At 43.5% G+C, this 23,394-nt stretch overlaps 1 protein-coding gene across 2 annotated transcripts in view; it reads left to right on the plus strand.

Moving 5' to 3' along the window:
- Positions 1-23,394, plus strand: part of nlgn1 (neuroligin 1) — a gene marked incomplete at its 3' end in the record, with an annotated part of 408,126 nt that overhangs the window by 154,784 nt on the left and 229,948 nt on the right. Inside the window, exons 2-3 of one of the 2 annotated variants that reach the window (XM_080734001.1) lie at positions 454-513; positions 8,752-8,904. In XM_080734001.1, the coding sequence (XP_080590127.1) occupies positions 454-513; positions 8,752-8,904 (213 nt within the window). The remainder of the gene's footprint in view (positions 1-453; positions 514-8,751; positions 8,905-23,394) is intronic. The other variant, XM_080734002.1, reaches the window with a different exon arrangement.

The following is a 23,394-nucleotide window of genomic DNA, read 5'->3' on the forward strand; positions in this document are numbered from 1 at the left end:
TTTACAGTGATTATCTTATATTATAATGATGCAGACATTAGACTCTGCTGCTATCACTGGTGACAGCTTTGATTCCCCACTGTCTTTTGTTCCCAAGAGCTGCGACCTGAGCTAATTCTTCATTGTCAGCAGCAATACTGACATATTTTTGATCTTTTTTGTTTTTTCAACAAAAAAAGAAAAAGGAAAAAAAAATCCCCCTTTTCTTGCTTCTCTACTACTGTCTTAAGTGACTTATATACCGTACAGATAACTACAGTCGTGCTGTGCACATGTTGAAATGGACAGTGTCTTAATTATCACCCACTCTCCCTTTCCGATTTTTCCCAAGGGGGAGGGGGGGTTGCAGTGATAGACATTCCTATCTTTCCAGAGCATCTTTTGAAAGCTGTGTGTGTTCTTTATTGTCCTGTTTTCCTCCAACTTCTTTCCTCTACTTCTTGGTCCCTATAGGTCCCCTTACAAAGAAACACACTGATGATTTAGGTGATAGTGACCGCACGGACGATGAAGGTATTTTTTTCCGATGCCAATCTGATTTGCATGACAAAAGGGAAACCAAATCTGCCCTTTTCCACTCCTCCTCCAACTTTTTTTCTTCTTTGATTTTCTTACCATTTCTTGTCCTTTTTTTGAAAGTGGTGGAGATTTTCTTTTTGCTCTTTTACCCGTAAAACTCTTTTTTGGGCTGGATGTGTTTTGTCCTTTTTTGGCTTGATGTCTTTAGAGTATGTTTTACATGTCTCCCACCTTCGTTGATAAGATTAATAACCTAATTTAGGTTTCATGCTTGAATTTGCTGTTTTCTTTGATTTGTCTTTACTTTTCTACATGTTGCATCCCACTAGCAGAACTATTAACCCTTCAGCCAATCCTTAACACATTTCTGCATGGTTTTTCAATTCTCTTTTCCAAAAAAAACAAAGTATAATGAAAAGACCTACAAGTGACCAATTGGCTTTCTTTCATCCATGCTAACTCTTAAACCTTTATTGTTGGGTGTTGGGTGTCAAACCACTGACCTTTATGTGATGTGGGTATGGTCAAAATAAAGGAAAACGGGTAACAACATATCGTCGTTGTCGGGTGAAAATGTCCAAAACCGTTCGTTTTGTATTTATCATTTTAAAAATGAACTAAACTAGTGAAAATAGAAGATCTACAAGCACACAACGCCTTGCACCGCGAGGCGTTGTGTGCTTGTAGATAACTTGAAACTTGGAAATACAAGGTTTCTGCCCGACAGTGATGATTATGTGATGTGGGTATGGTGAAAATAAAGGAAAACAGGTAACAAGATATCTTTGCTGTCGGGCAGAAAGCTCTTATCTCCTCAAAAGTATCAGCTCCACAAGCCCGAAACATGTCGCGAAGCATGAGCTTGTAGATCTGCTACTTTTGGCGTTTTTGAATTTGAATCCTGTTTTGGACATCTGAGCTTTCCAACCGACAGAGAGGGTTTTAATCATAGTAGATCATAGTTGCCCTTGGGGGAAAGGAAAATGTTTCTGGCATGGATTCATCTCCAGCAGAGTGCGAACGATGATAATTTACACCAACCAAGTAAAACCAACACAATTAATCCAACCGTGAATTGAATTTCCATACCGCCAAAATTGTTTTATTAGAAAACGTGCGACCGATAAATTACAACTTAGCCGAATCTACCATAGATATTACCGGTGTTAATTTCATTCACGTGACTAACTATAATAATATCGGATGATAAATGCTCCTGATTATGTTAGTCCTCTCGTGCCTCTCCGAGGTGTTTTTCCATGCCAGGGATGTGTCAACTCTCACCAGTACAGAATTCTTCACAGCGTTGGCATTCTAAACTGTTAATTCCTTTATTTTATTCAGACCCTGTGTTTGTCTGTTCGTGGCAACAAAAAAAAAGAAGAAAGAAACAAAACAAAACAATTTCAATAGAAAATGAATCAGTCAATATGTGCCCCCATTCAGCCATGATACCTTTAAGCAATTTCTCATATATTTCAGCCGCTTTATTTCCCTTGCAACAATTGGTGATTAAATGGTCAGCCGAAAATGATGGAGATTTTCTTTTTTTTTTTAAATAAACTAAAGCAAACAAACCTCTTCACACTGACTTAGCTGACAAAGAATACATATTATTTCTTTAATCTAACTAAAACAGACGTTTTGGATCCATGATTGCTCACAGACCCAGCGGACACTGATGACGGTTGAGGGAATGAAGCGGTGAATGAACTGTCCCCGTGACAATTTGCTGCAAACCCATTAAAGCCCAACGTTACGAAAAAAAAGTCACGCCAGAATTGAGTAGCCATAAACAAACAGCCCTTTGAAAAGTCATATTATGAATAAAACGTCCTTGATAAAACCCTGAGATGCAGTCATATTCCCTTAAGGCCGCGGTGGTAGAACTTTAATGACAGGCAGAAAGTCTTAATAAGGTACCGCTACTGTATAATGTGATGAAGTAAACAGCAATTACATCCAAATAAGACTCGCAACCAGTAAGATCGCTTTGATCTGAGCCGTCGTGTTGTTTTCCTGGGAACGCACACTTGCCGCACGCACACGCACACATGCACACAAACACACACACACACACACACACACACACACACACACACACACACACACACACACACACACACACACACACACACACACACACACACACACACACACACACACAAATGTCCACTCTGTCATAATCACACAGGTACAATGTCACATATGAACACAGGCACATGCGCGCACGCACTCACTCACTCGCACATGTACGCACACGCACAGCAGCAAGCAGATCTATAAGCTCCCAACGTGTTGCAATGGGATGCGTTGTGAACTTGTAGATCAGCTATTTGAACTATTTTGGCCCCTTGTGGTCCGTGGCCAAATACATAATTAATTTGGACGTCCTTGACATGAAAAGGTTTGAGAACCTCTACTGGTCTAAATCGTGTGTTTGCACGCCGGGGGAATAGAGATGTAAACCGCACCATCCCTGAGAGCTGAGGATTTGCCAGATGCAGAGTTGCAGTTTTCTTCTCGGCCTGCAAATCAACTACGTGCGGTGGATGCTGTTGATGTGGATATATGAACAAGAGGAGATGTCGTGAGTCGTCACATCTACAGCGCGAGGCTTTTCCTATTGGCCCTTGAAATGTTGTGCTACTGCACACACCTGTGCCACATTAATCTGCCCATACGGTGTGGATGTGGTTCCCTTGCTGTGGAGGGGAGGAGGAGAGGGATTATTCTGCTGAGCGTGCGAAGACAAGCCTGGAGTACAGCGAGAGAAGAGCTGAGTAGAGCACCATAAAGAGCATCGACTTGGAAAAGTTTTACTTAACTGCATCCAGGATTCTCTCTCAGCCTGTTTTTCTTTTCTGTTTTGTAACAAACAAGTTTCTCTATAACTCTGAGCCAACCCCTTATCTGCCTAACATCAACTATACGGTGCTGTGCACAGTAAGATTCCTGGAAGGACATGCTTAGTTTACTTCAGCAATGTGGCTTTGTGAAAAAACCGTCTGCACGATGCAGACATGTATGGATCACTTTTCACAAGGTTATATACATTATAGACATTATAGCAGCATGTTAACAGTTATAAAACAATAATAATATGAGCAAACAAGCTACTGTAGTGTTGATAATTTGATGAATGTGAGGACTTCTATAGAATATAGAAGACTGCTGCTGTCATGCACGCTACAGTAAATATGTATATGTCAAGACCTGGCAGGATTTAAATTGTCGCTTTAATAGGAATAGGAAGCTGTCAGCAAGCCTTTGCATTCATTTTAAATGTGGGCCCCTTGTCCTGGGAAGCATGTACTATGCAGAAAAAATGCAGAGTAAAATATACAGTAGAATTCTCTGTGCTAATTTATCGATTTCTTTTTCTTTTTTGTGACCACATTTTTACATCAAGAGCCGACCATTTTGCTTAGCACTTTGGGACAATTGGACATACATATTCATTGCCTGCATGTGTAAAGAACATAATATGCAAATATACAGTACATCTACAATCGTGTGAATCAAAACACCATCCCAGTTCCAACAATGCACCAAGGGCGGAGCACTTGTTTTCTGTGGAGATGACGGAGGCGCGCCGTCTCAGGCGACCCTGAGCCACACGAGACACCACCGAGCGAGCGGTAGCGAGCGAGTCGCCGTGTCGAGCGTTGCGACGTTCGCATGAGCCGTCTCAGCGCCGTTACCGAGTTATGTGCCGTTATGGACAGAATAGTAAATCTTCGTCCCCCCGACTTTCGTCACCTCCGCGCGGTCCAGGCGAACACAACGGAGCGCTCCCTAACTCCGGTTCAGCCAATCACAAGCTTCCACTGCTGTAAGTGGGATGGTGTTTTGATACACGCTCCACAACACCTTCCTACACGTCCTGTCACTTATTTCCTTTTTTTGTACACAGGGCTACCCTCCCTTCACTTCCTCCCTCCCCCACACTCTGACCCCTTCCTACAATCCTGTTGGTTCCATAATGACACAACTAAAAAGACAGTGAATTCCAGAAAATACAATGACAACATAGGGCCATAGGCTATATACAGGCTTGTGATGCAAAAAGAAAAAAAAAGAAAGGCAGATTATAATTGCGATTTGATCATTTCCACAGCTTGTGAGTGCATCAATAGAATCTCTTTTGGCCCCATTTGCTCTTGCGATTCATGCCTCCAAACCTAAAACAGAAAAGATGGTTTCCATTTTTTAACAGAAAGGGAATGTGCAGAGGTTTCCACCTTGACACAAGTTTCTTTTTTGCGGCAGTAACTCCAGCAAAGTATACTTTATCGATTTCGAACTCTGCAAGTGTACACATGAAGACAATGAAAAAGCGTGCGTCCACCGTCCATAAAGTTACTGGCTCTTCACTAGCAGCACATACAGTACTGTAGGTACTGTAGAAACAGCCTGGAGGCATCTTTCAGGGTTTGCTCTGAGGAATCGAATGAAGCCGAATCCTTTTGATCACAAGCTCATCTTGGAGGCAGCAACAATCTGCAGACTTCAAGCTCGCGCGGCACCTCGCCTGGCAACCTGCTGTATGCAGCCAAACTCAATACGTGTGGAGCAGAACGTCCAAATCACCCGCAGGTTTCAAATCGCATAACCTCTCCTTGAAACTGACATACTTTCATCTCGCTCGATGTGAAACTCCCAGCGGACTCTCGGAGGTCCCGATAATTACATTTTTGCTATCGAGAAGACTGACCTCACCTCGAATTGCCTCCAGCAGAAGACAATATCACAAAGAGAAACACCAACTTGGGCGGTGTAATTACGATGTCTTGTGGTGCCATTAATTCCCCACAAGTGAATCATTCAATGATAAGAAACAACGTGTCTCCAATTAACCATTTACGCAAGCTCACAATGCAGAAAAGGTTGTTTTCATCAACCGTGTTTACGTCATCATCTGCTCCAGGAGTTTAACGGCTATTGTTGTCACCACTGTCACCATCATCATCTTCATAACTATCATCATATTTGTCATATTTTATACCGACGGTGATGACCACCATAGCATCACTATCAACGTCATTACCTTCTCTTTAAAGTTAAAGATAGTATGAGTGTTATTTTTCTGGTTAAAACATATTATTATAGTAATCACTGCTGTATAGAGTGTTTGCTCAGTAACAGGGGTCCCCCATGTCCCATATCTCCACCTCTTTAATAATCGGAAAATTATATTTTCAGGTGGGTCACCAGTTTCATCTATCCATCTAAAGTGGTTCATGTATGTTTTAACGTATTATAATTTATATCAGCAAAGTGACTTGTAACTATAGCTTTCAAATAAATGTAGTGGAGTACAATATTTGGATCCCAGATGTAGTGGAGTAGAAGTGAAAGTACTGAAATACTCAAGTAAAGTAAATACCTCAAAACTGTACTTAAGTACTGTACTTAATTAAATGTATTTAGTTACTTTACACCACTGGTTTTAGTTCCAATGTTGTCTGCTCATTTCTTTGTGTGATCACTTCCAAATTCCACTTGTATCCTGTGTGAGTCCTCTCTCCTGGTGTCCCCACCTGAAAATGAATTTTCTGTTTACCAAAGAGTTGGCGCGATGGGGAGATCCCAGTTACTGAACGAACACTCTGTAGCAATACGTCGTTGTCAGGTGGAAACCTTGTATGTCCAAAACCGTTTGTTTTGCATTTATCATTTTAAAAATGATTTAAACTAGTGAAAACAGCCGATCTACAAGCACAAAACGCCGGCATGTGTGCTTGTAGATCTGCTGTTTTCACTACTTTTGTGCGACGGCCTTGTATGATGAAGCAGGGATTTACTTTGCGAAAGAACATACAAATTTGAAACTTGGAGATACGAGGTTTCCACCCGACAACAACGAATAGCTACTGTTTTAACAAAACAATATCACTTACTGCACCTCTAATATTGGTTGAATCAGTGTTCAACGGATATTATTCCCCTCCTTACCTCTCATGTCCTTTCCTCATCTCTCGTCTTCTCTTTGTGGACCAGGCCAGCCATTTTGTCATTATCTGTCAGCGCAAAAGCCTTGTGTCCAACCACAAACGCCGCCACCCACCTCCCCCCACCCTCTGTGGGCCCCACGCTCACACACATGCACGGTACCGTACGTACATGCACATCCAATCCCCTGACCTTTTTTGTCAGTAGCGAGTGGAAGCGTTCCAGAGGAGAGTTATGACATGCCACTACATGCTGCCCCGCTGCCTGCTGGGAAGCAGGCCACACAAAGAACACTGGCACAAAACAACAGCACAACAACCGCAAAGGACAGAGGAAGGAGTGATGTACCGCAATGAGCACTGCAGACATAAGCATACAGGACACACAAGTACTTTCATTACTGTATGAGCACGCAGTAAAATCCTCACTGTTCATTTAACTCTTATAACCTAATGGACCCCTATGGATGGATAAATTAACACTGAGGATTTTACTGTGTGTAGTACCAAATCAGACTCTACCCAGAGGCCAGATGAGTCTAATTTTAATTCCCTGCTAGAACCGATGCGGCGAGGGGAAAGATAACAGTCTCTTTTCCCCCAGACTCCCTCCATTTCTCTTTTGTTGTGTCTGAGATTTAAACAAATTTCCTATGGGCACAACACGTTCTGCACAGATGACATTTAGACTGTCGTCAACAATGTTCACGGCTATCTTTTCGGTTGTCCTCATGTTCTCTCGTTGCATATGCACACAGAGAAAAAGCACTCAACCACAGACTTAAGAGCAGAACCGTTCAATGTAGGCGAGTCCTCACACTCTATTAAATCATCTTGCTCCTCTCGTATGCACACACTTCAAACATGAACACAAACAAGCACCTAATTATGTCCTTTTTAGTGCTGGAGCTCTCACTCTATTGCTATCACTCTCTCGCTCAAAAAAAATTAAATAATAATAATAATAAACTCCCAAAACCAGAGATTTTTTTCTTCTGTTTTCTTCTGGGATGGGAATGGTTTTCTATTTCCTTTGCCTAGTTAAATTTTAATCCCTGCAGAATCGCTGATCTCTCTGTGGACCCTGCGTCCCTCAACAGCAAACATCAATGGGCTGAATGCTCTTTTGCGGCGTGTTTCCGATGGAGATAGTTAGCAGCACCCAAGATGAAAAGCTTCGTCTCTGGCATACAGTGCGTAAGATGAAAGGAAAATGCGGTGCATATATAAAAGCGTCCAGTGTTTTTCTAATCCTCTTCACTCGTAGTCGTAATCCACCGTCTCTGTGTTAGAGAGAACTGTAGCTCCTTTATGGTCAGTAATTAATGTAAAACGTCTGCTAAATGACATACTGTATGTATGTTTGTTTCCACGTAGAGGCCTGTCATTCTACACCTATTAGTTGTGCTGCAACACACACACACACACACACACACACACACACACACGCACGCACGCGCGCGCGCGCACACACACACACACACACACACACACACAAACACACGCGCACACGCACACGCACACGCACACACACACACATAATTATCAGAATACACAGATGTAAAGGTTTAACTAGGATTAGCAATAGTTACTTAACTCCCTTCACTGCCTCTTATACCAAATCCATCAAAGGAAAGTGTCCCGTCTTGATTGACCAATTACAGCAAATAGCTTTCCAGCGCGTTGGAAAATCAAGGATGCATTTTTTGACAGCTAAACAACCCTTAAACACCCCTTAAATATTCACGATCAAATTAAAAGTTTTAGCATGGCTACCCTGTCTCTATAAAAATGTCAAATGTAATACACTTCTCTTCATTTTTTATGAGATTTTGCACAAATTACTCAAATGACTTCTGCCTCTAAATGGAATGACAATTTCAATTGCAAGGCCTGAATGTTGACATTTCATTGACTGAAACGAAAATTAAAACTCGCTCCATTAAGAATCCCATTTTATCAATACCTTGTGTGAAATTAAAAAAAGTAACAGAGTTTTCCAATCACCGGGGACATGTCATCCCCTTCACATGAGAAAATGAGTGGTTTGACGCTTCCAACTAACACCCTGTCTCAAAGCTTAAAAAAAAAGCCAATATGCCAAGATTACTTACAAAAAACATTTGAGAGGCCAAGGCCCCCTAAAGTATTGAGATTGCATCTGCAGCTGTCATGTTCAATCTGTGGTCTAATCAGTCCTTTCTCACTTCACCTTCTCCTCCTTCTCTCCCCCCTCCTGACCCCCCCTCCCTCCCACTCTCTCCCTCCCTCTCCTCAGACATCCGGGAGAGTGGCAGCCCCAAGCCCGTGATGGTTTTCATCCACGGGGGCTCCTACATGGAAGGAACAGGGAATATGTTTGACGGCAGCATCCTGGCCAGCTATGGCAATGTCATTGTGATGACTGTCAACTACCGGCTGGGCGTCCTAGGTAAGGTCGCTGCCAGGCTGTGGCACTGTTTTTTTCCACTACCAGACGAGACTCAAAGTTGAGAGATGGTCAAGGACGTAGAGACCTTTCTTTCTATCTCCGCTGCCCCTTTTGGTTTGTTTGTTTGTTTGTTTGTATGTTGTTGTGGTGTTTTTAATCTCCGTTGGTGTTGCTGATTACAGTGCGAGATTCAGATTTGAAGGCCGAAAATGGAATTCAGATATACCTTTCTTGCTTTCTGTTTCAAGCTGTGTTCCTGTTTGTCCTGTGCTTTGATAGCTCAGATGTTGACCGTGATAATGCAATTCAAACATCTCCCCGGTTTCTTTATCTATTCCCAGTTACTCTCTGCTTGTACGCAGTAAAATCTGTGGTTTTTCATTTTACACTTTCAGAGAGTGTCAAAACTCTAGATGTGGCTGTGTCCCCTTCTTCTGAATCTACTCCCTTTGCTGACTGTAGTCTGATAAAAGCTTAAAGGTTCAACCTTGGTTTTCTGCCGGCCTCTCCCCCCCACATCATCTTCTGTCACTTCTGTTCTTGCTCTGTTAGTATTTCAGCAATCAGAACCTGCTCTCACTCAGCTCAGAGGGTGAGCTGGGGAGGCTGCTCTGAACTTCAGGACCTCTGTTGTATCATAGCGTCGTTGTCGGGTGGAAACCTTATATCTCCAAAACAGTCAGTTTTGTATTTATCATTTTAAAAACGATTTAAACTAGTGAAAACGGCCGATCTACAAGCACACAACGCCTCGCACCGCGAGGCGTTGTATGCTTGTAGATCTGCTGTTTTCACTAGTCTTGTGCGACAGTCTTGTATGATGAAACAGCTGGGCTTTACTTTATGAAAAAACATAAAAATTTGAAACTTTGAGATATGAGGTTTCTGCCCGACAGTGACGATATCCAACCGATCTTTGTTCCCCCCCACCACCACCTCCACCTCCGGTCCATCTTTCTCTATCGCTCTTTTTGCTCTCTGCTGTATCCCCGCTATTTCTCATCACGTCTCCAGCTGCTGCGAACCCTGACGTTTTCACGTGATGAGTTTCACACCGTTGTCTCACATGACGGCTTTCACACCCCTGTTCTCGCTCCCCGTAAGCCCTGCCTCGTCTTTCGTTAAACCCCGGTCTTTTGTTTTCCGTTGTGCTGCAGACAAACGGCTCTTAGAGGCAATTGGTTGAGGTTGAGCCGATTGCCATGGTCCAACGCGAGCTGCCGTTCATCTGCTTCAATCTTCTTGTGTTATTCTCCAAACGCAGCTGTTTGTGTCGATGAATAATGAAAGATTAGATTCGTCCCGATTAGGAAGTGTTATTGCATGCATACAACAAAAGAGATACAGAATCAGATTCATTGTAACATCACACGATTCCAGGTGTAAAGAAGTGGGGTGAAATTCTTCGTTGTGTCAGCTCTCAACATTGCGGTTACAAGAAGAGTTAGAATAGGGAAGAGGGACTAGAGAGGATAACACTGGATTAACAGATACTGTAAATGTAAAAAGGTAAGAAAATCCCTTAGGGGAGAGATTGAGTGTTTACTTCAGCCTTTCATTCAGCTTATTGAACCTTGAGGCTATAATTCTCCTCCCAACGGTTGACCGTGGCATTTCATGATGCTCCAGGGCCTAAAGAGTCTAGGGCCCAGATCACAGATGGTCTCAATGGCAAAACGAGACATACTGTACATGTAAGCAAAGCCTAGTGTCTAGGCTTCGCTTATCTCTCATATTGACATGTAGATGATCTGCGACAGTGAAGAACGCCAATGATATCATCTGCCACTTGCACAATGTAGTGTTGAGTTTTCATTGCTCAGATTTTCAAATGAGGCCAGATGATGACTCTTTGGGTTATAGCAGGGGTCTTCAACAGGGGGTCCAGGACCCCTAGGGGGTCCTCAGAGTTACTAGAGGGGGTCCTCCAAATCTTCCAATCCTTTTTATATTAACAACTTGAACCCTATAGTGTTCACATTCTGAGAACTTGAACCAAAAATAGCAGATCTACAAGCTCACAACGCCTCCCGCTTGTGAGCTTGTACTGTAGATCGGCTATTTTTGCAAATAGGTTTGTTGTAGAGGGGGGAAAGAGCAGACTAAGTACAGAGTGTAAGGTCAAGTTTATTAAGTATCGACGGTTCAAGAGGTTAAATATCTGAAAACACAAATTGACATGAATCCAAAATACAGTGATGATTGTGCTGTCAAACGATTAAACTATATGGAATCTTTGAACAGGTTGTGGGGGTCCCTGCTTCAGCTCTCTCTCAACTAAGGGGTCCTTGACCTGAAAACATTGAAGACCCCTTGGTTATAGCCTTTGTTCTGTGTTCAAATTAAAAATGTAATTATTTATGTCGTCCTTGACAAAATGACGTAACGCTCCTCCTATAAGACACATGGATGTGTTGGAAATGACACATCCTCCATATAATCGAGCGGAATATTCTGGGGAATTTCGAGCCATGTGTTTCCACACATGTAGGTTCTCTACCCATCTGTTCTCTCCTCCATAATCAGGCCTGGAAGCCTCTCCCTGTCCTCGTCTCGTCACCCATCTTCAATCTTCCCTGCTCCCTTCCCCGCCGGTCCCGCACTCCCTTTTATTCTTCTTCTCTCCTTCCTCCTCCATCGCTCTCACCTCTCTTTAATTTTTCATTGTATTTTTCCGCTCTCTGCATGCGGATGTGTGACTCTCTACCCCGGAGGGGGAAGGTATGTGGTGACGCATGACAGGAACAAAGGATCTCTGCCTCCATCCTAAATGGGATTATGTTGTGTCATTTGTTCGCAGTTGAACAAACGAGCCGGCTGGTTTGGTGACTGGGATTTTGCTCCCCTTTTCTCAGTAAAATGTACTAGACCTTAATGCGGAGCTATATCCACTCAACTAGAATGCTGTGCACATGTGTGTGTTTCTTTGTATTCAATAGGCCTGTGAACATTTACATACGTCACGTGTGCGTTCGGTACATATCTGCTGTACTGTATGTGTGTCAGGGGAAGAAAGAGCATGGCTTGGAGGCATCTCTTTGAAAACGCTCAACAACAAAAATAGATTTCAACGCTAAATGCTGATCTTTCATGTGCCGGGCACAGCAGGTGTCCGCACGCTTTCTTGTGTTCAGCTCAGCCGCTGAAGCCCGAATCTTTTTGATTACACGTTGTATTTGAATTACTGTATATTGCTCTGCGCATAATCGTCATTGTGAGAATCTGATCTGTGTAAATCTTAACATTTTCGTCACAAGCAATGCAAAGGAAAATCCCTTCATTGGGTTTCCATGTAGAGATTAATTCATGTATAAAAACAACTTCTCTTTCTTTCATTCATTTCTGTCCCCCGTCTCTTTGCCTCTATTTCTTTAATCTTTCTCTGCTCTCTAAAGTATGGACGCTCGCTGCTAAAAGCGCTGTGACAGCGCTTGTACAGTTAACAGTTAAAGGTAGTTTTTGATGGAAACCGTGTTCCTGGTTGTACAGATGAACAGGTGGTGTGAGCTGCTCTCTCTGTGTTGACGCCCCTGGTGACGGGGCAAAGGAATCAGGTCTCCCTGCACCGCTGGAATGAACAACAACACATTTCGTTGTTGTCGGGTGGAAACCTTGTATGTCCAAAAACGTTTGTTGTGTATATTTATCATTTTAAAAATGATTTAAAATAGTGAAAATAGTGTGCTCTACAAGCACACAACGCCTCAAAATGCGAGGCGTTGTGTGCTTGTTGATCTGCTATTTTAACTAGTTTTGTGTGACATGATGAGGGGTGACAAAACATACAAATTTGAAACTTGGAGGTACAAGGTTTCTGCCCGACAGTGACGATTTACAGAGTGCGGCGATGCTGTGCATGCGTGCGTGCGTGTTTGTGTGCGTGCGTGCGTGCGTGTGTGTGCGTGTGCGTGTGCAGTATCGTTACACATAGAACTTGTAGACCTTGTAACCTGCCAAGCATCCAAATAGCCAGTCAGTCATCCAGTTCTTTCATTAGAGTCGGCTTGTTACCGTACAGCAGATGCCCAGGTCAGTTATCAGTCAATAGTCTCAGTAGGTTGCAAGTCTTACAACTCTGCCATTTATGTTCTTGTGTGTGTGTGTGTGTGTGTGTGTGTGTGTGTGTGTGTGTGTGTGTGTGTGCGTGTGCGTGTGCGTGTGCGTGTGTGTGCGCACGCTTCTGTTTTTGCCTCGATGTGTGCATGTGTCCTCTGTGTGTGCGAAACGTGAACGTGTGTTTGAGCCGTGCAGTAAAATCAGATGCTCTAACTATGCAGAACTGCTGACACAAGGCTATATTTTTTTGTTATGGGCTTTGGCTAAAATGGATTTTGGCCATGGGGCAAGTAATAGGCCTATAGTATGCTCCTGTCAATGTGTGTGTGGGTGTGTGGGTGTAGCGTGCCTGTGTGCGTTCAGGCGTGTGTGTTTGTGTTTGTGTGTTTGTGTGTGTGTGTGTGTGTGTGTGTGTGTGTGTGTGTGTGTGCGTGCGCGCGCGCGCGCGTGCGTGTGCGTGTGTGTGTGTCCAGTGATTTGTGTGCTGTGGAGAGGGTGTATAATGGAACATGGCATGGTGCTGTCAAAGTGTCCTTATCAGGGAGAGCTCCAAATTTATAGTGTGAATCATGCTCGCGGTGTCACCCCTCCCTGCTTCATAACAGAACACAGTATCGCATCACTCTTGCTCTATTTAATTACTGCATAGCATACATTCCACAAGCCGGCCAACTTCTAAACCTGGGCCAAATCCCTCATGTTTTTTCATTGGGAAATCAGTTATTTTCATCGAGCGACGCGGCCATACGACCACGTATAAATTAGACCTAAGTTGCAGTCACCCACTGCAGTGGGTCTGCTATGTCAGTGGTTCTCATCCCTCTCATGGATCAGGGCCCGCTTGAAAATGCCAAAAGCGTTCGCGGCCCACCCATCTGACCACTTAACGGCTGCCGCCTTAAGTGGTCATATCCTTGTTGTCGGGTGTAAACCGATCGACCGAAACAGTTCGTTTTGTATCTAAAAATGTTTTAAAAATAGTGAAAATAACCGATCTACAAGCACACAACGCCTCACACTACCATTTACCCAGCCAAGGTGAGGATGATTCACGAACACATTTGAAACTTGGAGATTGGAGTTTCTGCCTGACAGTGACGATATGGGTGGACCGCATGCTTTTTTTTTTTTTTTTTTTTTTTTAATTTTATAATTTTTATCCCACGATTTTTGTAACCCATTTTTTCACCCGGTGCCAATTGCCTAAGCTGTGATCCTGGGCTCTACTCTCCCTCTGCCAACCTGGGGAGGGCCCCGAACTGAGCTCATGCTTCCTTCAATGCATGAGGAGTGAGCAGGCCGCTTCTTATCACCTGACAGGGGGAGCTTCCCCAGTTGGACGTAGCGCGTGGAAGGAACACGTTATTCCAACCAGTTCCATTCCCCTATATCAGGCGCCCCGGCTGGCCAGGGGGAGGCTTTATAGAGACCAGGATTACTGCATGTTTTTGTGAGGGTATCTACCCTAGGAGACACGGGGAGAACATGCAAACTCCACACAGAAAGGCCCTTTTGCCAACCCCACCTAGGGTGTGGGCACTGATGACGCGGAGGAGGGAAGACCGCATGCTTTTTAACGGCCAATCAATTGCTTTGTGTTCCGTCTTGGAACTAACATAGTAGTTATTTATTTCTATATTGATATCACAAAGAAAACTATTTATTTCCCCAAGGTTTTAAAGAAAAATATAATTATATTTTATTTATAATATATATAAAAAATACATCTTAGTTAAAAGATGTTATATTCAAATCTTAGTGGGGCACTTATGCTCTAATGTGTGGGCTCGAGTCTCTTTCCCACGGTCCTTGCCGCATATCTCTCCTCATCTCTCTCTCCCCGTTTCCTGTCCTTCTCCACTTAGACGATTAATAAAGGCAGAAAAGCCCCCACCCTCATGGCCCTCCAGCTTCTAAAACAGCGGACTGTGCCTTTAAAGGCCATGCAGCCACTTGCTGTGTGAGTTTTGTTTCAGGCCGGCCAGAGCCTTTAATCACGCAGATTGATGAGGTGCATTTCCCTGACTCAAACCTTCTCCAAATAACCCTTCCATTCCAGCCATACATCAGCCATTCCCACCATTCATCAAGGCGCTGATTGTTTTAAGATATACCTGGGTAGTAAAATATCCATTTCTCTGCGCAGCATTTCGCTATAGCCCTTCCGTATAGCACTCAACCGCTATGATTACATCACAAAGTCCTTGTGTTAGGAAGAGGCAGATAAAAGACAATAATGTAGACATAGGCGGTTATAATAAATGATGATTGTGTATGGTACTTTTGTCCATGTCTGTTATTTATGTCATTCACATAAATGTATATGCGAACAAAATGTGCTAACTTTATGTTCATGCAAATAATTGTAGACCATTAATACACACACAGAGATGCCACAGTATGTCAAAGCAATATTCTTTAGTCTTTATTGTACCTCCACTAATAGAGACTTTACTGTGTAGCGTATCCTTGATTGTGTATAAGAATGAATGAAATGAAAACTGTTTGCTTGAGGAACAATTAATTTCCTACGTGGATTTTATGAATATTCACCTTGCCCACATCTCCCCCTTTCTCTCTCTTTTGTTTAGTGTTCCACTCGTTATTGTTCTCAATTTCCATCCACCCATAATAGGCCTAATTCAACTCTCTATTTCTGGTCTGGCTCTATGGAACAGCGTTCAGGGCTATTTCTTTGTTAGACTTGTTAAAGGATTTCTCCCTGAAACTAACGTTTCAAAAGATTTTGTTTAATTCATTGGTTCTCAAAGTGGATTCCAGGGACTCTGTGGGTTCCTTTAAGGGGGTCTAAATTGACCCATACAAGTCTGTAACTCTGATGATCAGTGTACAAATGGAACCTGGTTCCATGTGTACACTGTCAGAGTTAAGGGGAGACCTTGACGTTTGAAAGTTTGAGAAACACAAAGGATTTCTCCCTGAAACGAATGAAATGATTTTGTTTAATCATCTCTTCTTTTCAACTAGCTTCATCCTTGCAGCTTGTCATCCCTTCGCCCTCGGCCCCCTTTCAGCGAACATGCACTATGTCAGTCTGACCCCTAAACACAACATGTTGGAGGGTCATGCTTAATTTCTCTGCTGTCGGCCCGAAACCTCCTAACTCCAAAATGTTCAATAGCCTTGCAAAAAAAAAAATCAAAAACCTCCAAAATGGAGTTAGGAGGTTTTGGCCAGTCTTTAATAGAGCCTGATGACAAAGAGAAAGAATGAAGAACGCACTCATGTCAACCTTGTGGACAAATAGCAGGCTTCCTGAATGCTTAAAAGAACAACCCATGAGTGTTGTTTTTCTCCAACTTCATACAGTTCATACAAATAGCAGTCCATTTAGCCCTTATTCCAATTTCCTGTTTTCCTGCATGTGTTCAGGCAGTTACAGCAGGTGTACACAGTATGTTATTGTTGTCGGGGTGGAAACCTTGTACAGTATGTCCGAAACCTTCTTTTATTATTTTAAAATAATCTATTTAAAAAATAATCTACAAGCACAATCTACAAGCACACAACGCCTCGCGATGCTTGTAGATTTTCACTACTTTTGTGCGACATGTTTGTATGATGAAGCAAAAATGTCCAAAAAACATACACATTTTGAAACTTGGAGATATAAGGTTTCTACACCGACAGCGACAATATTATGCAACTATGTTTTGTTTCACTGTTTATCATCATTAGGTGTTCAAACACTGTCTGACAGTTTGCGTCGGTTCGTCACTGCAGAGTCAGATCCAACATTAGGACCAAAATGACGCATGATGTTGTTGACGGCAAAGATCTGAGTTTTCCTCAGGCTCCACTCTAAACCCTGCATGGGCTTTAGACCCCACCCAACCCTCTCCTCCCATCCTTTCTCCACCGCCTTTTGTCTGAGTGAAGCAGATTCAAACAATCAGGTCATCGTCGAGGACCGTTTTATTTTAGCGTAAGCGTTCCCTTCCTCCTCCCTCTTTAAAACCGAATCCGAGGGAGAATGAGAAACGATGGCTGCTTGTCATTTACCCACTTACCATTTTGGAACGGCTCTGTTATACTTGGCGTGAGTGTGGCGTTTCCGTATTACAGCCTTTTGGCAGTGGCGGCGTTTGCTCAGTCTGCCGTGGTCTGGCCTGTTGCTCGCGCTCAACCAACTGCTGTTTGTTTGTCTTTGTGTTCTTTGGCGTGACAATGGCTGCATGGCTGACGGCACATCATGGCAGAGGTGAGCCGGCACGTGGCTCTAATCCCTCTGTCTTCTTTTCGGGTCGGACACGGCCTGAGACGAGAGGCCGCGGTGCGGCCGGTGTGGCGAGGTTTGTGGCCGTTCTGCTGAGGCATCGGTGATTAGATTAGTCTGGGCGAACACGGGGCAGCAGATGACCATCTGGGCACGCTCTGTGGTGCTGCATGCCTGCAGCTATACAGGCCCTCGCCATGCCAGGGTAAGCCGCATTCATGCATGCGTGTGTTTGTGTGCACTCGCACACGCACGCACGCGCACGCACGCACACACGCACACACACAAACACAGTACACACATGTGCACAGTATACATGCCAGGGGAGAATCTGGGCACCGTCTATACTCTGGTACTGTACATGGACATTTACACCACCAAGATGATGATGAAATACACGAGCAACAAGAGGAGAATGAGGTGAAGAAGAGGGAGGAGTGGGTGAAGTGCAATCATTTGTGTGTGTGTGAAACGCGAACAAATAAAACCTCCGACGGTGCATTATAAATAAGAACCTGAATAATAAAAGAGGGCGTCCGTACAAAAGAAGAAGAAGAGAAAAAAAGCTCTTTCAATGTATGCCCCCATGAAGGAAAGACTATACGTATTTCACAATATTTCATTTGACATTTTGGTTTGGAGAAAAAGACAGACGGCAAACATCAACAACAAATAAATCAAAGTTATTTTTGTGTGTTTTATTGCTTTGGAGCCTTCGGAGGCATACAGACATACATCACAATGTTACCGTAGACTAGAAGTTTGTGGCCTGATGAAGTTCAAGCACATGGAGGTTCTGTGGTGTCAACTGAGGCCCACACAAAGCATGTGCATGCTGGGGAACATGCATGTTTACCTCTGCTCTTCTCTTCTCTTTGACAACTAACAACACCTGGCCCTCCAGCCTAGTCTCCTCTCTACCTCTCTGCTCCTACACCCGCTCTCCTGTAAGTCCTCGTCTCAGTAAGGATTAACCACTTGAACCCTATCGTTGTTGTCGAGTGGAAACCTTGTATGTCCACAACCGTTCGCTTTGTATTTATCATAGAAAAAATGATTTAAACTAGAGAAAATAGCTGATCTACAAGCACACGTGCTTGTAGAACAGCTATTTTCACTAGTTTTGTGCAACTGTCTTGTATGATGAAGCAGGGCTTTACTTTACGAAAAAAATTACAAATTTGAAACTTGGAGATAAAAGGTTTCTGCCCGACAGTGTCCACAAGGTATCCACACAAAAATAGTCATCTACAAGGTGACAACGTGTCACCTTGTAGATGATGATGATTGTAGATGATTTCTTCCTCTGAACATTCGCCTATTTTTGCAGAATGTTTACTTATAACGCCCCGGAATAGGGATGATAATTATACATAATTTTCAAAAAAACTAAAAAGGTTGAAATATGGTGATATGAGGTCTTCTCTGCCTGCTAAATGTATTAGTTCCATTTGGACTGATAACATTTCACCGTTATTCTAAGGTGATAATGAGAGGGTTCATGTGGTTAAATGCATTCTATATCTAAATACTAAATACTAAAACCAAATGTACTAACTAAACTAAATGCTGAATGTGTACTAACTACGTATGCAATATGATAACTGTACTAACTATTAACTAAATACTAAATACTAACACAGAAATAATCACGCCGCCCTCCCCCTCTTTAACTGCACCGAATGGCTGTGTCTGAAAGCTCATTAGACCTATTGTTTGAGTCACGTATCTTTATTTTTAACACCACCAATACATTAATAAATAATATGTTCCAAGCACATTATGCAGTCAGTATGTATTAACGTTAATTCTTATACTGTGTGTTCACACGGCATACCATGAAGTAGTCGATGAGCTTTCAGACCCATCCAGTCCACGCTTGTCTTCCATGTCATTCTTTCATTCATTCTGCCCTCGTACGTATTCTGCCCTCCGTTGCCGCCAGGAAACCTTGAATGTCCAAAACCGTGACTTTCAGGGAATAGAACAAAAGAACCTGGGTTAACTTCTTATGGATCCAATGTAGTTATTTAGTCACTCTTGTTTATACTTTTCCTACAAAAAAATACATTTAAAAGGTCGAAATAAGGAGATGTTGAGCTATGACGTTTCTAAACTAATAACCAAATGGCTTCTCTCACCTCACAGCACAATCTCTTCTCTACATGCTAGATTTATTAGTTCCATTTGGACTGACAACATTTCACCGCTATTTTCAGCCGATGATGTTATTACTGTGGCTAAGAACAAGCTTTTCAACCTGGGAGAACAGGGAGTTCTATTGTGTCAAAGGGAAACTTTGCCAATGTTCAAACTATAATTCATGACTGTTTCTCCACATCCACAATGGGTGATGTCGTCATTGGTTACACCAGTGGTTCTCAACAGTTTTTTTATGTCAAGGACCCCAAAATGAAGGCCTCAGGCTGGGCCTGCAACTCTCTCCGCCACATATATGTATATTTAAACGTCACAACACGCAACACAAGCCAGTAGATCGGCTATTTTCAAATAGCCAATGTACATATCATCACTGTCGGGCAGAAACCTTGTATCTCCAAGTTTCAAATTTGTACGTTTTTTTGCAAAGTAAAGACCTGCGTCATCATACAAGGCCGTCGCATAAAAGTGGTGAAAACAGCAGCTCTACAAGCACACAATGCCTCGCACCGCGAGGCGTTGTAGATCGGCTGTTTTCACTAGTTTAAATCATTTTTTAAACGATAAATTCAAAACGAACGGTTTTGGACGTACAAGGTTTCCACCCGACACCGACGATATAGGAGTGGTTAAACAGATTTTGCTATATTAACAAGTTTTACAGTGGTAGACTACGGGGAAAGTGGACCTGCTCAGCTCACGAGGAGAGAGAGAAGTTGATTTGCTGCCCAGGAGAGATGGCAGCGGCTGATTGGCCAGGCAGGGGAGACGGTAGAGGCTTAGTGCTCAGACAGGGGGGGGGGGGGGGGGGGACAGGCTAGAAACGGATATGCTAGGCAGGGGAGCAGGGGGCAGATGGAGGGACGGCTAGCAAAACATGCATCTCTGTCGCGGAGCCAGAGATTACATCCCTCCATCCATGCTATAGTGTACGCCGCTACCAGGCTGCTCGCTGTGCTGTCCTGTGCTGTGCGTGTGTGTGTGTGTGTGTGTGTGTGTGTGTGTGTGTGTGTGTGTGTGTGTGTGTGTGTGTGTGTGTGTGTGTGTGTGTGTGTGTGTGTGTGTGTGTGTGTGTGTGTGTGTGTGTGTGTGTGTGTGTGTGTGTGTGAACTCCAATCCCATGTGTTGGAGTTATTTATTGATCAAAGCTGCAGTGTTGGCTTCTGTGTGTGTGTGTGTGCGCGCATGCGTGTGTGTGTATGTGTATGCGCGCGTGTGTATGTGTGTGTGTGTGAGACAGTGTAACCTACAGTAGGTGCGTACCAGGGGGTTGTGTAGTGTTGTGCTGCTGACTCAGAGTGGAGGGACAGAGCAGATGGTGGTGTTTAGCACCCTGGAAGCCATGCTTCAGGATCAAAGTGTGCAGCGAGCGAACGTGTTGCGGTGGTGTGGCTCTCTGTGATGCCCCCGGCCTGATCACTGCACTCTATAAGTGCATACCGTTGTTGTCGGGTGGAAACCTTGTATGTCCAAAACCGTCGGTTTTGTATTCATCATTTTAGAAATGATTTAAACTAGTGAAAATAGCTGCGAGGCGTCGTGTGCTTGTAGATCAGCTATTTTCAGTAGTTTTGTGCGACAGTCTTGTATGATGAGTCAGGGCTTTACTTTTTACTAAAAAACATACAGATTTGAAACTTTAACAGTGACAATATCGTTGCTGTCGGGCAGAAACCTCCTATCTCTGCATTCTTAACTTTTATTTTTTTTGTAATTAACACCCTGCTTGATTATAATACAGTATACAGTGTCACACAAAATGATCAAAAAGTAGCAGATCTTAATAAAAAAAAAAAGAATAGCAGATCTTCAGAGATCGAAACGAGGCACAAAGCGGTGCCTTTTGAGCTTGTCGTTCTGCTACTTTTGATGCTTTGAATCCTGAAAAGTAACAGATTTGGACACATGGGGTTTCCACCTGACAGAGACAATTATGTACAGGGAACGGGCACATTCAAGCCAGCACACCTCTTTGCGTGTGCGTGTGCGTGTGTGTGTGTGTGTGTGTGTGTGTGTGTGTGTGTGTGTGTGGTGTGTGTGTGTGTGTGTGTGTGTGTGTGTGTGTGTGTGTGTGTGTGTGCATGCGTGCGTGCGTGCGTGCGTGTGTGTGTGCCAGCAAAATATTCATTCATATATTCATTCTACTACAGACCCCGTGGGGGGGACACACTCAAGAACCCCAGTTGGGTTCCCCGGGACCCCAACTTTGAGGAGCACTGCGTTGAGCTCCATCCAATTAGATTCATTGATTGTTTTCAATCAGTCGGTCCTTGAGATAACAAGGCATTCTTGCTTTGGCCATGTACTCGAACCCCCTGCAGAGGGACATGCAGAGCTATCAGTTGCCATGACATAATGCCACCAGGCCCAGAAGCAATGAGAAAGAACAGTTGAGAGAGAGAGAGAGAGAGAGGAGAGAGAGAGAGAGAGAGAGAAATGAAAAGGGAATGTGATTTAAGACTCGGCGGGGGTCGTCCACCCTGGACGACACAAGCCATCTGATTGGTTATCAGCGCAAGCCACCAATCTGCCGCTGCCATATTTTTAGAGGTCAGACAAGAGTGTCTCGCTGAGACGCAAGGCAGGGGGGGGACGTGTGTGTGTGTGTGTGTGTGGTGTGTGTCTGTTAGAGTCTGTGTGTGGCTGTGTGAGGAGTGGTGCGTGCGAGAGAGAGTCAGCACAACATGCAAATTTGTTTGTGCGTGTGTGACAGAATGTCGGCCGGTTGGAATTGGCTTTGTTCTAATTGTTTGCATGTTGTGTGTGTGTGTGTGTGTGTGTGTGTGTGTGTGTGGTGTGTGTGTGTGTGTGTGTGTGTGTGTGTGTGTGTGTGTGTGTGTGTGTGTGTGTGTGTGTGTGTGTGTGTGTGTGTTGTGTACTTTTATAGCTGAAAGCTAGCACAGGCCATGGGGTCACCACAATCAGTGGGGTGAATTTTCTCCAGGGAACATGAATATGTTCAGCAAGTATATTTTGAGCAATTAGTAATGTTGGCCTAAGGGTGGCGCTAGAGGAAAGGCCATGGTCTGGAGAGCATGAAGGTTACCTGTCAATCCATGCCAGTAGCTTTTGATATATGTGTTAGGGACCAAATTAGCTGACGTTCCGACCGATACAGCCATCAATATAGCCCTGCCATTAGGGCAGTGTATCTCAAACTTTCACATTTCAAGGTCTTCCCCTTAACTCTGACAGTGTACAAATGGAACCAAATGAACCTGTTAGGTTCATTTTGGTTCCATTTGTACACTGTCAGAGTTACAGACTTGTATGGGTCCATTTAGCCCCCCCTAAAGAAACCCACAGAGTCCTTGAAATCCACTTAGGGATCATAGAACGTTGCTATCGGATGGAAACTGTGTATGTCCAAAACTACTACTTTTCAGGAATCACATAGTGACAGGCTCTAATACTTTTCATTTACTTTTTCGTTCAATAATTATAAAATCCACTGACAGAATTAATCTCTTTGACTAAGACTTTAATTGATGAAAAATCATAATAAAGTTGAAATGTGAAGATCCGAGGTTTCTGCCCGACAGCGACTATGAACTCATTATGCTCAGTGGTGGTCGCCTACACTCCACACATATTCAAAGAGAAACGGAAAGAAAAGTAAAATAGAATCTCTTGGCTTCCACTGAGCCTCTCATCTGTGTCTGTTGGGGTTTTGCTCTTTATGCTGTGACTGTGACTCTGGTAAATAGTCTGTTTTTACAGAATACATCTGCCATATTGCCTCCACGCTTTGTTCTGCGACTAATACAAATCCCATAATCCTCTGAAAGGTCAGTCTCCTCTCTCTGCCTTTTCTCCCTCTCGTACGTCCACACCACTGGAATGTATTCCTTTTGTTTCTCCCAGTGGAAATAATGGAACAATATGGAGGATTAAGGAGCTGGAAGATCCCTCCGTTCTTCTGCGTTACCGATGCTGTCCAAATGCTCTCTCTCTCTCTCTGTCTCTCTGTCTGTCTCTCTCTCTCTGTCTCTCTCTTGCTCTCTCTCTTGCTCTCTCTCTCTTGCTCTCTCCATCTC

The sequence above is a fragment of the Nannobrachium achirus genome (genome assembly GCF_963921795.1).
Source record: "Nannobrachium achirus genome assembly, chromosome: 1".
Classification (NCBI taxonomy): Eukaryota; Metazoa; Chordata; class Actinopteri; order Myctophiformes; family Myctophidae; genus Nannobrachium; species Nannobrachium achirus.